At 46.4% G+C, this 16,241-nt stretch overlaps 1 protein-coding gene across 1 annotated transcript in view; it reads right to left on the bottom strand.

The window, feature by feature from the left end:
- The window catches only part of EML3 (EMAP like 3), a 194,096-nt gene that overhangs the window by 11,973 nt on the left and 165,882 nt on the right, over positions 1 to 16,241 (bottom strand). The window contains exons 16-18 of the mRNA XM_044270888.1: positions 15,813 to 15,944; positions 14,144 to 14,211; positions 13,843 to 13,931 (exon numbers count right to left, since the gene is read on the bottom strand). Of these exons, the coding sequence (XP_044126823.1) occupies positions 13,843 to 13,931; positions 14,144 to 14,211; positions 15,813 to 15,944 (289 nt within the window). The remainder of the gene's footprint in view (positions 1 to 13,842; positions 13,932 to 14,143; positions 14,212 to 15,812; positions 15,945 to 16,241) is intronic.

The following is a 16,241-nucleotide window of genomic DNA, read 5'->3' as shown; positions in this document are numbered from 1 at the left end:
TGCCACCTCTAGCCCCAGTGAATGCAGGAGGGACAAACAGTCAAACATACCCTTCTGCCTGAGAAGAGATAACCTCGGCTCTGGTATGTACTGCACAAGAGAGATCGCATACCAGAGCCGAGGCAGTGAGGAGAGCTGGAGGGGGGAGGGCACCAGAGCTCTGACGTCTCGTTTACACAGCCTGGCCACTCCCCCAAGCAGGGAGAGCTGTAAACGAGACGTCATCAGCAGAGCAGAGCCGAGGCAGTGAGGAGAGCTGGAGGGGGGAGGGCACCAGAGCTCTGACGTCTCGTTTACACAGCCTGGCCACTCCCCCAAGCAGGGAGAGCTGTAAACGAGACGTCATTAGCAGAGCAGAGCCGAGGCAGTGAGGAGAGCTGGAGGGGGGAGGGCACCAGAGCTCTGACGTCTCGTTTACACAGCCTGGCCACTCCCCCAAGCAGGGAGAGCTGTAAACAAGACGTCATCAGCAGAGCAGAGCCGAGGCAGTGAGGAGAGCTGGAGGGGGGAGGGCACCAGAGGCTCTGACATCTCGTTTACACAGCCTGGCCACTCCCCCAAGCAGGGAGAGCTGTAAACGAGACGTCATCAGCAGAGCAGAGCCGAGGCAGTGAGGAGAGCTGGAGGGGGGGAGGGCACCAGAGCTCTGACGTCTCGTTTGCACAGCCTAGCCACTCCCCCAAGCAGGGAGAGCTGTAAACGAGACGTCATCAGCAGAGCAGAGCCGAGGCAGTGAGGAGAGCTGGAGGGCACCAGAGCTCTGACGTCTCGTTTACACAGCCTGGCCACTCCCCCAAGCAGGGAGAGCTGTAAACGAGACGTCATCAGCAGAGCAGAGCCGAGGCAGTGAGGAGAGCTGGAGGGGGGAGGGCACCAGAGCTCTGACGTCTCGTTTACACAGCCTGGCCACTCCCCCAAGCAGGGAGACGGCTGTAAACGAGACGTCATCAGCAGAGCAGAGCCGAGGCAGTGAGGAGAGCTGGAGGGGGGAGGGCACCAGAGGCTCTGACGTCTCGTTTACACAGCCTGGCCACTCCCCCAAGCAGGGAGAGCTGTAAACAAGACGTCATCAGCAGAGCAGAGCAGAGGCAGTGAGGAGAGCTGGAGGGGGGAGGGCACCAGAGGCTCTGACGTTTCGTTTACACAGCCTGGCCACTCCCCCAAGCAGGGAGACGGCTGTAAACGAGACGTCATCAGCAGAGCAGAGCCGAGGCAGTGAGGAGAGCTGGAGGGGGGAGGGCACCAGAGGCTCTGACGTTTCGTTTACACAGCCTGGACACTCCCCTAAGCAGGGAGAGCTGTAAACGAGACGTCAGAGCCAGAGCAGAGCCGAGGCAGTGAGGAGAGCTGGAGGGGGGAGGGCACCAGAGCTCTGACGTCTCGTTTACACAGCCTGGCCACTCCCCCAAGCAGGGAGAGCTGTAAACGAGACGTCATCAGCAGAGCAGAGCCGAGGCAGTGAGGAGAGCTGGAGGGGGGAGGGCACCAGAGCTCTGACGTCTCGTTTACACAGCCTGGCCACTCCCCCAAGCAGGGAGAGCTGTAAACGAGACGTCAGAGCCAGAGCAGGCTTGCTGACGTCAGGGGTCACATGACCCAGAACTGAACTGGACAAATGGTGATAGATAGCTTATGAAAGTGACTTTAATAAACTTTCAATGGACAACAATAAAAGCAATTAGAATAGATTTATTTAAGTCGGATAACCCCTTTCACTATTTAGCAGTATTTCTATTGGAGCAGAGGTCATTTTATAGCACACAGATGGAATTAAGATTGTGTCTTTGTTTATTGGTTTTACCATGTCACATGCGGGGGCCATTTGGGTATTTATATGATTGATCACCTTTTGTATAAATATACTTGAGAAAGGCTACTGCGTAGCCGAAACGTCGTATTGCTTTGTGTGTGCACTCTTGGTTCCCAATAAAAAGTCACACTGGATATGCTGCTGTGAACTCTTCTGTAATCCAGTTCAGTTCTGAAGTCCCTTTGTGGGACTTACATAGTGGAAACCCCGCATAAATGACGCAATTTTAGAAACTACACCCCTCAAGTCATTCAAAACTGATCTTATAAACTTTGCTAACCTTTTAGGTGTTCCACAAAATTTAAAGGTAAATGGAGATTTTGGAAACAAGGGATAAGGTGCTAGTTTTATTTGTAACGGTCGCAAACACACACAAGTCACCACTGCGCTCCACCCTCACCCCTGGCCCTGCCTACTTGCCTCGCAAGTCCTAATGACAGGGGACAACTGGACGGCAATCCCAAGCCTGGAATAAGTGCAGGGACGCCAGACAGACAAACAACGTGAACGGACCGAGTCAATACCAGGAAAGCTACGAAGTACAAATGGAGCAAGCAGAGAATAGTCAGGAGAAGCTAGGGTCATAAATACCAGGAGAGTTGTGAAGTACACAAGGAGCAGGCAGAGGATCGTCAGGAATTCAGCAGGATTTAAGTACGCCAGGAAAGAAAAAAAAAATAAAAAAAAAAAATCGCAGGTGAAACCTAAATAACAGGCAATATGTGGCCAGCAGACTGCCTGTTTAAATAGAGAGCCAGAGGGGTTATGTGACGTGGCCAGCGTCACATGACTCCACACAGACTACACAGCCAAGCGCCGAGTGATCAGCTCGGTGCTCAGCCCTAAAACCATTCGCATGAATGCGCATAGATACGTGCATAGTATTATCAGGAGTGCCGGCGACGCTGTACGCGCTGATTATGCGTGCGCGCTCCGGCTGTGCCCGCCTCCTAGACGGCGCCGTGACAGTACCCCCCCTTTTATGCGGGGCCACCGAACCCAAGGACTCAGGTGACGGCTTCTCGGGATGATCCTCATGAAATCTTAACCAGTCTAGGGGCATGAACCTCCCTAGCTGGTACCCAAGACTTCTCCTCGGGTCCATAGCCCTTCCAGTGCACCAGATACTACAAGGAATTAGGCACTCTCCTAACATCCACAATTTTACATACCGCATACGCCACAGAATCCTTAACCAGAACAGGCAGAGGCGCGGCTTGTAACGGTACAACAGGTTCGATGTATTTTTTCAGTAGGGACTTGTGAAATACATTGTGAATGTGGAGCAGCAATTCTAACCTAAATGATATAGGATTAATCACCTCGACGATTCTGTACGGCCCTAAAAAAGCGAGGAGCAAACTTTCTTAAAGCAACTTTGAGTGAAAATTTTTTAGAGGACAACCACACCTTATCACCCACCTGAAAGTTCACCCCCGTGGAACGTCTCCTATTGGCCTTGACTCTGAGTATTTTGAGCCTCGATTAATCCTGAGCCCATACTGTGCACAGTTTTGAGGAGATCTCATCCGCCTCGGGATTACACGAGGAGACGGATGACCCAGAAAGAAAATGAGGATGAAAGCCATAGTTACAAAAAAAAAGGAGAGACCCCAGCAGAGGAATTAACACGGTTATTCAGAGCAAACTCTGCTAATGGAAGGTATTTCACCCACAACTGTTGATCATCTGCAACATATGCCCTGAGAAATTGTTGCACCGACTGATTGAGGCGCTCAGTCTGTCTATTACTTTCAGGGTGATAAGCAGATGAAAAGGACAGAGAAATCCGGCATCTCAGACAGAAGGCCCTCCAAAACTTGGACACAAACTGCACACCCTGTCAGATACAATATTTTCTGGAATGCCATGTAAACGTACAATCTGTTCCACAAACAAAGATGCTAGGGTCTTCGCACTCGGGAGTTAAGGCAGGGGAATAAAGTGAGCCATCTTGCTGAATCTATCGACCACTACCCAAACCATAGTCTTACCCTCCGCAAGTGGCAGATCAGTGATAAAATCTATCGAGATATGAGACCAGGGTCTACTGGGAATGGGTAAGGGTAGTAGGTCCCCAGCTGGGTGAGTCCTAGGGGTCTTAGACCTCGCACAAACCTCGCAGGCCAACACATAAGACTTGACGTCTCTAGTTAAAGTAGGCCACCAGCTACATTAACTAGGCCAAAGACTCAGGGAGGACTGTTGTGCTTAAAGTCCCCGATCCTGAGATTTATTATTTGGCAGCTCAGATGCAACATATTTTAGGGTGGGGAGATGAGAATAGGCTGAATACTGCTGGCCGGTTGGTGAAACATCTACTGAAAGGGAAAGGATTGCTATCGGCGTTGAAGGATGGTACCTTCCTGAGATTAGGACTCATCCAATGCTGCGTACAATCCATGAAGTGTGGTGGAAAGCTATAGGGGTTGCGGGAGTTAGTGGTTTTACTCAGTTCACTCCAATTTGGCCAAATCTAATATATGGAGAATTGAATAAGGTGTCTGCAGTACGGGCATGGAGGCAGTACGGTCTTAATAATGTGCACCAACTATTCCAAAATGGTACGCTTAAAGAATTCAGTCAATTGCAACGAGAGTTTGTGATCCCGAAAAAATATTTTCTATGTGTATTTACAACTTAGACATGCCATTAACGCTCAGGAACAACAAGAGAAGATAGTACCAGCTGCAAAACACGCCATCATAGATCTTAGTACAATGCACAGCACCACTAGAGGTGTAATTTCGCTTTACTATGGATTTTTATGGACTCAAAGTGGAAGCAAGCCCCACTGACTCTTTATGGTAAATGGGGAAGAGACATCCCAGATTTGACGGAGGAGGACTGGGAGGCGGTATTAGAGAAATTCCTGGAAGTAGCGATCAGTGAAGCCCACAGAGTATCCCAACTATTTATTTTACATCGGGTCTATAGGACCCCGAGGTTGCTAAAGAGAATGGGATATAGGGCAGATGATCTATGTGCTCGCTGTGGGACACCTAATGCAGATCTTGTCCAAGAAGATATTGGCTAGATGTAATAGCACTTATTGTGAATATATTTGAGGTTCACCTGGAGCTGTCTGCTCTTGTATGTATACTTAAGAAACTCCCAATAGTGGCAGTGGTATAGTTAAGGCACTCCCAATAGTGGCAGAACTGAAAACTGCAATTAGACGCATTTTATACACCGCTAGGAAACTGATTGCATATTATTGGACTGCTCCGCATCCTCCAAAAGTGGCGGAATTGGTGGACCGTGTACACAACTTGGTGAAATTAGAAAGTTTTGTGTATCAGAAAAGGGGCAACAATAAGAAATTTGATAAAATCTGGTACACCTCTGGGCACATCACTATACTAGTATTATAGGGCTGCTGTTAGGTTACGGAATAATGGAAATAGACTTGGCGATTGGGTCTGACAGGTATGGTGCAGTATTGTATTAAGCTAAGATGTGTCTGTATTCGGCATGATGCACCTTTTTTCTGTACTGTTTCCTCTTTTACTGAATGATTCCAGTCAGATTTTTTTCTCCTATCTGTGGAAAATCAGACTTTACCAGAGGAACGCTCCTTTCGAACTGAAATCGTATGCTGCAGGATAATGCTTGCATCTCTGAGACCCTAAGAGACTGTAATTCATATCACAGTCTATAGGGGTGTTATGGGGGGGATTTTTTTAAAATCTGAAATAAAAAAAAAAAAAAAAAAAAAAAAAAGTAGGCCACCAGAATGATCTGGAAACCAGCTCCTTAGTGTCCTCAATGCCTGGATGTCCACAAAAAACAGAGTCATGAGACTCACCCAGCAGTCGGAGACAAAACTGTACTGGAACAAACAACTTATCTGTAGGAGTGGATGATGGAGCTAGGTGTTGTTAAGCCTTGATGAGAGTTGTGATGTCCTGAGACAAGGCTGCTATGAAGACCTTTGAGCAACAAAAATCAAGTGGAAAAGATATATCAAAATATCACTTTATTCTCAGATATAATAAATACGGGAAAAGACAGGATGGAAAAGAGTATACAGAGAGCCGTAGGGCAGTATACACAATGCGGGATCATGTGTGTCCACACGCGCGTTTCACCTCAGCGGCTTCGTCAGGAGGCTGACGAAGCCGCTGAGGTGAAACGCGCGCCGAGGTCTGCGCTCTCGGGCTTATACTTGCGGTTATCATGTCCTCAGGTACGTTCCATGTATAGTACTATAGTACTACGGTGTATCTATACTTGGTTTCATTTCACATCCACATTAGGCCCATGACACCATCTGTGGGATATTGTTATTATCTGACATCCAGTGACCGTATTCATTGCATTATACATACTGGAGTCTTGGAAGTTTATATATGTATACATAACTTCTGTTGATGTGAGGTCCATGAATAATCAGTAATCTAATTGATTCTGCTGTATAGGATATATTCCCTTGGTGGGCCCTATATTTATCCATTTTTTCCTTTATCTTCTATACAGGATTGATCATTCATGCACCATAATCATTTTTACCTGTAGGTTATCCACGCTTATTCGTGTGGACACACATGATCCCGCATTGTGTATACTGCCCTACGGCTCTCTGTATACTGTTTTCCATCCTGTCTTTTCCCATATTTATTATATCTGAGAATAAAGTGATATTTTTATATATCTTTTCCACTTGAATTTTGTTGCTCATAGATTAGATGATATACAGGTGGTGTGTGTTGCTGTCTAGGTTAGACAGAGAGGTGTTTTGTAGGTTTAATGCTATGAAGACCTTAGCTGGTAAAATGGTTTCAGGTGGTGTCTCTGTAGGCTGGTATGCACAGAAACTCAGAGAGAGTGCGTCAGCCTTCACGTTTCTACTTCCTGGTCTGAAAGTTATGGAAAAATTTAAGCAAGTAAAAAACAATGCCCATTTAGCCTGACGAGGATTTAACCTTTTAGCCGACTCGAGAAACATTAGGTTCTTATGCTCGGTAACAACAGTAACACATTGTTTTACCCCTTCCAGAAAAAGTCTCCATTCTTCAAATGCCCACTTAATGGCCAGTAACTCCCGATTTCCTATGTCAGTGTTGGCGAACCTATGGCACGGATGCCAGAGGTGGCACTCAGAGCCCTTTCTGTGGGCACCCATACCCTGGAAAAAGTCTATGGTGTACCAATCATCAGTGCAGGGAACACTATGAATGGCACAGGCAGCGCATTGAATGTAGGCAGGCTATTATAGCTAAATGATAAAGTACATGGAAGATATACTATATTGGACTGTTGTATTCAGGGTAAATTGTTGTGTTGGCACTTACGATAAATAAGTGGGTTTTGGGTTGCAGTTTGGGCACTCGGTCTTAAAAAGGTTCACCATCACTGTCCTATGTCATAATTTCTCTCAGAAGGGGAAAACTTTCTGGAAAAAAAGGCACAAGGTCTCAGGTTAGTGAAGGTAGCAGAACCTTGCGAGAGGACTGCTCCTGCCCCGTCCTCAGAAGCATCCACCGCCACGATAAAAGTTTTTTCCTGATCTGGCTGGGTTAGAACGGAAGCGCTACTGAAAGCCTTCTTTAGGGTTTCAAATGAATCTAAGGCCTCAGTAGACCAATTTTCCAAATCCGCCCCTTTTTTAGTGAGGTCAGTCAGTGGTCTAGCGATTACTGAGAAATTCTTTATGAACTTACGGTAACAGTTTGCGATCCCAAGTAAACGTTGTAAGGCCTTTAAGGATGATGGTCTTACCCATCCCTTAATCGCTAAAACCTTGCTAGGATCCATCTTTATGGTGTGGGCAGTCAGAACATGTCTGAGAAATATAATCTCCTGCACCCCAAAGACACATTTTTCCTGTTTATCAGATAATTGGTTTTCTCTCAACACCTCCAACACCTGTCTAACATGAAACACATGACTCTTAAAATCAGGGGAAAATATCAAAATGTCGTTGAGATATACAATGACAAATTTTCCCAAGAACTCCCTAAGAATATCGTTCATGAAATTTTGGAACACAGCTGGGGCATTGCTGAGTCCAAAAGGCATAACGAGATATTCAAAGTGACCAGCCGGGGTATTGAATGCTGTCTTCCACTCGTTCCCCTCCTTGATTCTGATTAAATTGTATGCTCCTCTTAAATCAATCTTAGAAAACCAGGCCGCCCCTAATACCTGGTTAAATAAATTCGGAATCAATGGGAGGGAGTAAGTATTCCGGATAGTGATCTTTATGTAATCTTCCATGGCCTCACGTTCAGGTTTGGAAAGATTGTAAATACGCCCCTTAGGAAACCTTGCCCCCTTCTCCAGGACTATGGCGCAATCATAAGGTCTATGCGGAGGAAGAGCCTCCGGGGACGACGATGAGAACACATCAGCATTTATGCAGCATTTATGACTGCGGGTAATACCTCAGACTCCACAGAGAACCAAACCCGTATTCTAGACAAACACTAGCCGCACTCAGATACCCAACTCACCAGTTCCTCTCTGGTCCAATCAATTGTAGGATTGTGTAATTGGAGCCACGGCATCCCCAATACCACCTCGACTGGTAAGTTCTCCAGGACTAACAGGGAACATTTCTCTAAGTGGCACACTCCCACAGCTAAGGAAATCTCTAAGGTACATGACCTCAACGTAACCCCCACCAGGGGAGTGGAGTCGATGGCCATGATATGGATGGGCGTAGGTAAAAAAAAATTGGAATACCCTGTCTAGTAGCATACCTCTGGTCAATAAAGCTGGCCGCTGAGCCCGAATCTATAAAGGCCTGACCCGACCACTTATTAGAACCCAGAGAAATGGTTATAGGAACTAAAAGCTATTCTTAGTAATAACAGGGAGTACCCGGTCCCTTGGTGGTCTTGTCTTGGAAGCCTTATCAGAAAGGATCCTCTTTGGACACTGATTGATCCAATGGTCAGGATCTCCGCAGTAGAAACAGATACCACGTCTGCGGCCCTGATCCCCTCTGGTCATGCCAATTTGCATAGGTTCTTCCGAGGAGACCTCAACACCACTCCTGGAACAAACCTCAGACTGGACCAGTACCTGAGAAGAGAACTGTCGTTCCTGTTGTCTTTCTCTCACACGTCGGTCGAGTCGGACTGCTAGGGTCATAGTCTCCTCAAGAGTCTCAGGGAACTGATAACACACAGACTACACAGCCGAGCACCGAGTGATCAGCTCGGTGCTCAGCCCTAAAACCATTCGCATGAATGCGAGGGGCGCGCATAGTATTATCAGGAGCACATAATAAAGCATTTTTTTAAAGAAAATTATGTTTTTGTGTCTCCATTTTCTGAACGCCATATTTATTTATTTATTTTCTGCCGATCGTCTTCTGCAGGGGCTCGTTTTTTGCAGAAAGAGTTGATGTTTTTATTAGTACCATTTTTGGGTACATATGATTTTTTGACCATTCATTATTAAACTTTATGGGGCAAGGTGACCAACAAATTTGTTGTTTTAGCACAGTTTTTATTTATTTTTACAGCATTCACCTGAGGGATTAGGTCATGTGACATTTTTATAGAGCATATCGTTACGGACGTGGCAATTCCTAATATGTATACTTTTTCTTATTTATTTAGGTTTTACACAAAAATAGAATTTTTGAAACCAAAGCCATAGCTTTTTTATTTTTTGACCGATTGTCTTAGGTACAGTCTCATTTTTTGAGGGATGAGGTGACAGTTTGAGTGGTACCATTTTCGGGGGCATACGCCTTTTTGATAGCTTGGTGTTGCACTTTTTGTGATGTAAGGTGACAAAAATGGCTTTTTTACAGTTTTTATTATTTTATTTTTTTATGGTGTGTATCGGACAGGGTGGATCATGTGATATTTATAGAGCCGGCTGTCACGAACGCGGCAATACCAAATAAGTCTATTTTTTTTTTTTACTTCATTGGGGATTTTTTTATTTTATTTTTACACATGAAACTTTTTTTTTTAAATACGTTGCGTCCCCCATACAGTCATACAAGACCTCCGGGGGACATTTAACTTAATTTTTTTTTTTTTCACTATTAATTTCTTCTGTAACTGGGGCTGACATAGTAGCCCCAGTTACAGGGTAAATACCCCTCCCAGAGAGGCTGTACAGCACTATACTGCGCTGTACAGCCTCAGTGCAGGGTTGATCGAGGTCTGTGGAATACCTGACAGCTCCTGCACTCTCCTAGCCCCAGCGATCACATGATCACCGGCTGGGACAGAAAGCGCATAGCGCTTCCTGATCTGTATACACAGCGCTCAGTGAGTGCTGTGTATACAGCGATCTAGAAGGCAGGGACAACTTGGAACTGTCCCTGGGTTGCCCTGCTGTCACTGACAGCGGGCCCCCGCTCGGCAGCTGCACGATTAGCGTGCAGCTGCCATCTCTGAATGGACGTTCCAGACGTCCATTCAGAGATAAACGAACAGCCCAAGGACGTTTATAGTCAATGGGCAGTTCGTGAAGCGGTTAAGTAAAACCTCTCTAATGACGTATCACTAGCTGCCGTTTTTTTTTTCCAAATTTTTTATAATATAAAGGTCAACGTTATCGTCCCAAATTTACCCCTAACATCAAGTATGGGATGTCATGAGAAAACAATCTCAGAATGGCTTGGATAAATAAAAGCATTCCAAAGTTATTAGCACATAAATTGACATGTCAGATTTGCAAAATTAAGCCTGGTCAGGAAGGTAAAAAATAGCTTGGTCTTGAAAGGGTTGAACATTGTCTTATAGGACAGCTGTCTTATATCTGGTGGCACTAGAGGCAGAGCTTGTTAAGAGCTCATTTGAATCCCTTTCTTTCCAGAATTCCAGAGGAGCATGAATGGCCTATAAGTCTCCTCACGCCGATTAAGGTGCTCTCTACCCAAGGAGAGATAGTACCCCCAAATGCTTTGACACAAGTATTCAGACTCTTTACTGAGAACTTAGTTGAAGCACCTTTGGCAGCGATTATAGTGTCCATTCTTCTTGATGCCATAAAGGTATGCACACCTGGATTTGGGGATTTTCTGCCATTTTCTCTGCAGTTCCCCATAAGCTCTGTCATAGTGGAAGGGGGCCGCTGGTGGACAACCATTTTCAGGTTGCTCAAGGAGATGTCTGATAGGGTCAGGGCTCTGACTGGGCCACTTAAGGATATTCAAAGAGTTGTTCATAGGCCACTCCTGTGTTTTCTTGGCTGAGTGCTTAGGCTCATTGTCTTGTTGGAATGTGAAGGTTTTTATCAAGAATATCTCTGTACTTTGCTCTACTCAGCTTTCCCACAACCCAGACTAGTCTCCCTATCCCAGCCAATGAAAAACAAACCCCACAGCATGATGCTGACACCACCATGCTTCACTTCTAAGTGAATAAGCCTTCAGCTGACAGCTGAAGATGGTATTGGGCAGTTGACGAGCAGTGTCTGGTTTCCTCCAGATATGACGCTTAAGGCCTCATGCACACGGACGTTTTTTTTCACGGTCCGCAAAACGGGGTTCCGTTGGTCCGTGATCCGTGACCGTTTTTCCGTCCGTGGGTCTTCCTTGATTTTTGGAGGATCCACGGACATGAAAAAAAAGTCATTTTGGTGTCCGCCTGGCCCTGCGGAGCCAAACGGATCCGTCCTGAATTACAATGCAAGTCAATGGGGACGGATCCGTTTGATGTTGACACAATATGGTGCCATTTCAAACGGATCCGTCCCCATTGACTTTCAATGTAAAGTCTGGAGTTCTGTTATACCATCGGATTGGAGTTTTCTCCAATCCGATGGTATATTTTAACTTGTAGCGTCCCCATCACCATGGGAACGCCTCTATGTTAGAATATACTGTCGGATATGAGCTACATCGTGAAACTCATTTCCGACAGTATATTCTAACACAGAGGCGTTCCCATGGTGATGGAGACGCTTCAGGTTAGAATATACAAAAAAACTGTGTACATGACTGTCCCCTGCTGCCTGGCAGGTGCTGCCAGGCAGCAGGGGGCAGACCCCCCCCCCCCCTGTTTTTAACTCATTGGTGGCCAGTGGGCCCCCCCTCCCCTGTTGTTAACTCGTTGGTGGCCAGTGTGCGCACCCCCCTCCCTCCCTCCCTCTATTGTTTTAATACATTGGGGCCAGTGTGCGCGCGCCCCCCCAACCCCCCCTCCCTCCCTCTATTGTTTTAATACATTGGGGCCAGTGTGCGCGCGCCCCCCCAACCCCCCCTCCCTCCCTCTATTGTTTTAATACATTGGGGCCAGTGTGCGCACCCCCCCAACCCCCCCCCCCCCCTCCCTCCCTCTATTGTAATCATCATCGGTGGCAGCGGAGTAGAAGATTTTCATACTTACCTGGCTGCTGGCTGCTGCGATCTCTGTGTCCGGCCGGGAGCTCCTCCTACTGGTAAGTGACAGGTCTGTGCGGCGCATTGCTGTCACTTACCAGTAGGAGGAGCTCCCGGCCGGACGCAGACATCGCAGCAGCCAGCAGCCAGGTAAGTATGAAAATCTTCCACTCCGCTGCCACCGATGATGATTACAATAGAGGGAGGGAGGGGGGGGGGGGGGTTGGGGGGGCGCGCGCACACTGGCCCCAATGTATTAAAACAATAGAGGGAGGGAGGGGGGGTTGGGGGGGCGCGCGCACACTGGCCCCAATGTATTAAAACAATAGAGGGAGGGAGGGGGGGTTGGGGGGGCGCGCGCACACTGGCCCCAATGTATTAAAACAATAGAGGGAGGGAGGGAGGGGGGTGCGCACACTGGCCACCAACGAGTTAACAACAGGGGGGGGGGGCCGCACAATGATATTCAAACTGGGGAGGGGGGGGGGGGGTCTGCCCCCTGCTGCCTGGCAGCCCTGATCTCTTACAGGGGGATATGATGGGGTTAATTGTACTATCATATCCCCCTGTAAGAGATCGGGTGCTGCCAGGCAGCAGGGGGCAGTCTTGTACAAAGTTTGCAGTGTATTCTAACTAGAAGCGTCCCCATCACCATGGGAACGCTTCTGTGTTAGAATATACTGTCGGAAATGAGTTTTCACGAAGTGAAAACTTAGATCAGAAAAAGCTTTTATGCAGACGGATCTTCAGATCCGTCTGTATGAAAGCAACCTACGGCCACGGATCACGGACACGGATGCCAATCTTGTGTGCATCCGTGTTCTTTCACGGACCCATTGACTTGAATGGGCCCGTGAACCGTTGGCCGTGAAAAAAATAGGACAGGTCATATTTTTTTCACGGCCAGGAAACACGGCTCACGGATGCGGCTGCCAAACGGTGCATTTTCCGATTTTTCCACGGACCCATTGAAAGTCAATGGGTCCGTGAAAAAAAACGGAAAACGGCACAACGGCCACGGATGCACACAACGGTCGTGTGCATGAGGCCTAAAATTGAGGCCAAAAAGTTAGATCTGCTGACTGAGGGAAGAGCGAGCATCGGACGTCACTGGGCTCGGCGCATGCCCAGTGACGAGGATGAAGCTCCTGCCCTCAGTCTCCTGCAGATCGCACTGGCGCAGCCCTCAGTGGGTACTGCGCCTGTGCGAAAGTTCGTTCGGCCGTGAGGGAGGGGGAGAAGAGGGAGGAGAGGCTGTGGGAGGCTGGGGGCGGTTAGGCAGTCGGAAGGAAGGCGGGCTGGGCACTGTAAGAGGGGCGTTACTGGGATCACTAAGGGGAACAAAACGCCCTCTGGGCACCTTCAGGGCTAATTTGCATAACCATAAAAGTCGATTTTCACAGAAACTACTGGACGGATTACAAGTTAGAAGAGCACAGCCTATTCAAGGTAAGCTGTGCTGCATGACTGTTTTAAAATCGGATTTTGGGTTAGGGGAGGTGACAGAATCCCTTTAAGTGTCACAGCAAACGGTCTGAATACTTATATTGATGCAAAATTTAAGTTTTTCCTTTTTAACAATTGTGTTTTTATTTTCTTATTATGAGGTATTAAGTGCAAATTGATAGGGATAAACTAGATTTTTTATTTTTTTATTTTAGCAGAAGGCCGCAACATAAAATGTGAAAAATGTCTAAAGACTTTCCAAATGCATTGAATGTCCTTTGCATTTACTCGCCTGGAGAGTATCTGACGACAGAGAGTTGCTCATTCCCATCAGAGTGCACAGACAGAATTTTGCGGTTCTGCAGGTCCAGGACTAGCCACCTGTAGAAAATGAACATGTAAATGTTACAGACATGAAAACAGGGGTTACAAAATCCACAAGGTATGAAAAGTTACAATACCTGGTTAATGCAGAAGTACTCAGTTATTATCAAGTAACACGTATTCAAGTGAATTGGAAGGGAATAAGGAAGATTTAAAAGATGTGCTATAGAAGACTAAAGCAACTACTGATAAATAGATTTTTTTCTTACTTTCCTGTGCTCAGACCCACACAAACTTCTCTTCCATTGGGATGGAAATCTGCACATAAACCAGGATCCTATGACAAAGAAATACTGTAAAGTATGGCCCAAAGTGTCTGCATAAATATATATATACAACACAATAGTTACCAAAGGAGAGCGTGTTTAGGCCACAAAATGGCTATATCCTCTAAACCATACGTCAGCAACCTTCGACACTCCAGCTGTTGTGAAACTACAATTCCCAGAAAGTTCTGAGTACAGCAGTGCAAGTATGAATGCTGGGAGTTGTAGTTTTACAACAGCTGGAGGGTTGCTTACCCGTGTTCTAAACAGCATTTAGCTGTTGTACTGCACAGAAAACATAAAGCGACTATCAGAGAGTTTTCCAAACTAAGGGTCCATTCACACGTCCATATGTGTTTTGCAGATCCGCAAAACATGGACACCTGCAATGTGCGATCCGCAATTTGCGGACCGCACATCACAGACACTATAATAGAAAATGCCCTTTCTGGTCCACAATTGCGGACAAGAATAGGACATGTTCTATTTTTTTCAGAAACTGAATTGCAGATCCAGAAAAATTGATGCCGAAAAAACATACGCATCCTGAAAATGCGGATCCCAGAAATGCGGATTCACATCCGTTCCAGCCCCATTGAAAGTAAATGGGTCCGCAAATTGCGGAATGATTGCAGACCCAAATTACGGACGTGTGAATGGACCCTATGGGCTATACAGATTTAATCCAATATCCCCCCAGTCAGCTGTTTCAGTGTAACTACGGAGTAGGAACTACACAGCTCTGTCCACTACACAATGGACAGAGCTGTATCGCTCCATTGGCAGAGCAACAACAAAACAGCTGATCGTCACCAAAACCTCAGTCTGGTACTGATGCTCTATTCTCAGGATAGGCCAGCAATCTAAAAATCTTGGACAACTCTTTTAATGAATTGTTTCATGAAGACAACCCATTGTTAAGCAGAAGCCGCTTTGGCAGGGAAAATGTTGAAATACATACTGGCCACTGAAATGAATGGCTCAACATGTTTAACAGAAACCGGGTCAGCCAGAGCCACCCATCCACTCTGGTTTATAGAAGGGGGATCCTGAATGGAGGACCCCCTTTTTTAACATTTATATGCTCTAATTTGAGACTGGGGTTGTCTTTATAAGAAAGTCCCCATTAAAGGAAACCTGTAACCAAATATATCTCAATAAAACCAGCTGATCTTAGGGATGTGCACTTGTCAGCTGAATTTAATGTTAATGTCTCATATGACCATGTGCCCCCATTGCTGAGAAATACACATTTTTATAAAATATAAATGAGCCCCTCAGTGCAACAAGGGAGGTGCCATTGCACATCCTTGCACCCAGAGGCTCTGCTCACTCTCCTGCATGCCGTGCCTCCACCATTTTAACTGATAGGACCAGGCAGTGAAGGCGTAATCACTCCTGGCTCCAAAGTCTCCTGAAGTTTTGCTCCTGTGTGTTGGCGCAGACGCATTACAGTACAGAAGCTCCCTGGCTGACACTGAAGTCCCAGTGGCAGGGACCAGGTAAGTATGATATCTACCAGGGGTTGGCCACTCTGAGAGGTCTGTCTTACTCATGCATAACTCTTTAAAGCATAATTTAACATTTCTGTGTTCAACAAATGTTATCTCACCTCCAGAAAATGTGCCCAATTCAGAGTATGATCATTACCATTCCAAATACACAACTGTTTGTCATGTCCACAGGTCAGAAAAATATTCTGAAATGGATGTGTAGCTAATCCCCACAATTCATCTGTGTGCCCCTGCCAAAAAAAACAATATTAAATAAAAGAAAGTATATTTGAAGCATCCAGGCAAGTCAAAGAAGAGATCAGACATACGGTACATTCTCTTCTTATTACTGTTAGTTGCATGTTCCACCCCCTTGTGTCCCAAGCATATAATATCACATACTATATTTCACCCTTCCCTTAAAGGGGTTCTCCGGGCTTAACCTTTTTTTTTTCCTTTAAAAATCTAACCTGTGGAGGAAAGATTAATGATCACATACTTACCTTCCACAGTGCAGCGGTTCTGAGATCTGCTCCCAGTCACGTGGT

Source organism: Bufo gargarizans, chromosome 10, assembly GCF_014858855.1.
Source record: "Bufo gargarizans isolate SCDJY-AF-19 chromosome 10, ASM1485885v1, whole genome shotgun sequence".
In the NCBI taxonomy this organism is placed as follows: Eukaryota; Metazoa; Chordata; class Amphibia; order Anura; family Bufonidae; genus Bufo; species Bufo gargarizans.
Note: the sequence above shows the minus strand (reverse complement) of the source record. Positions and strands in the feature narration are given on the sequence as shown.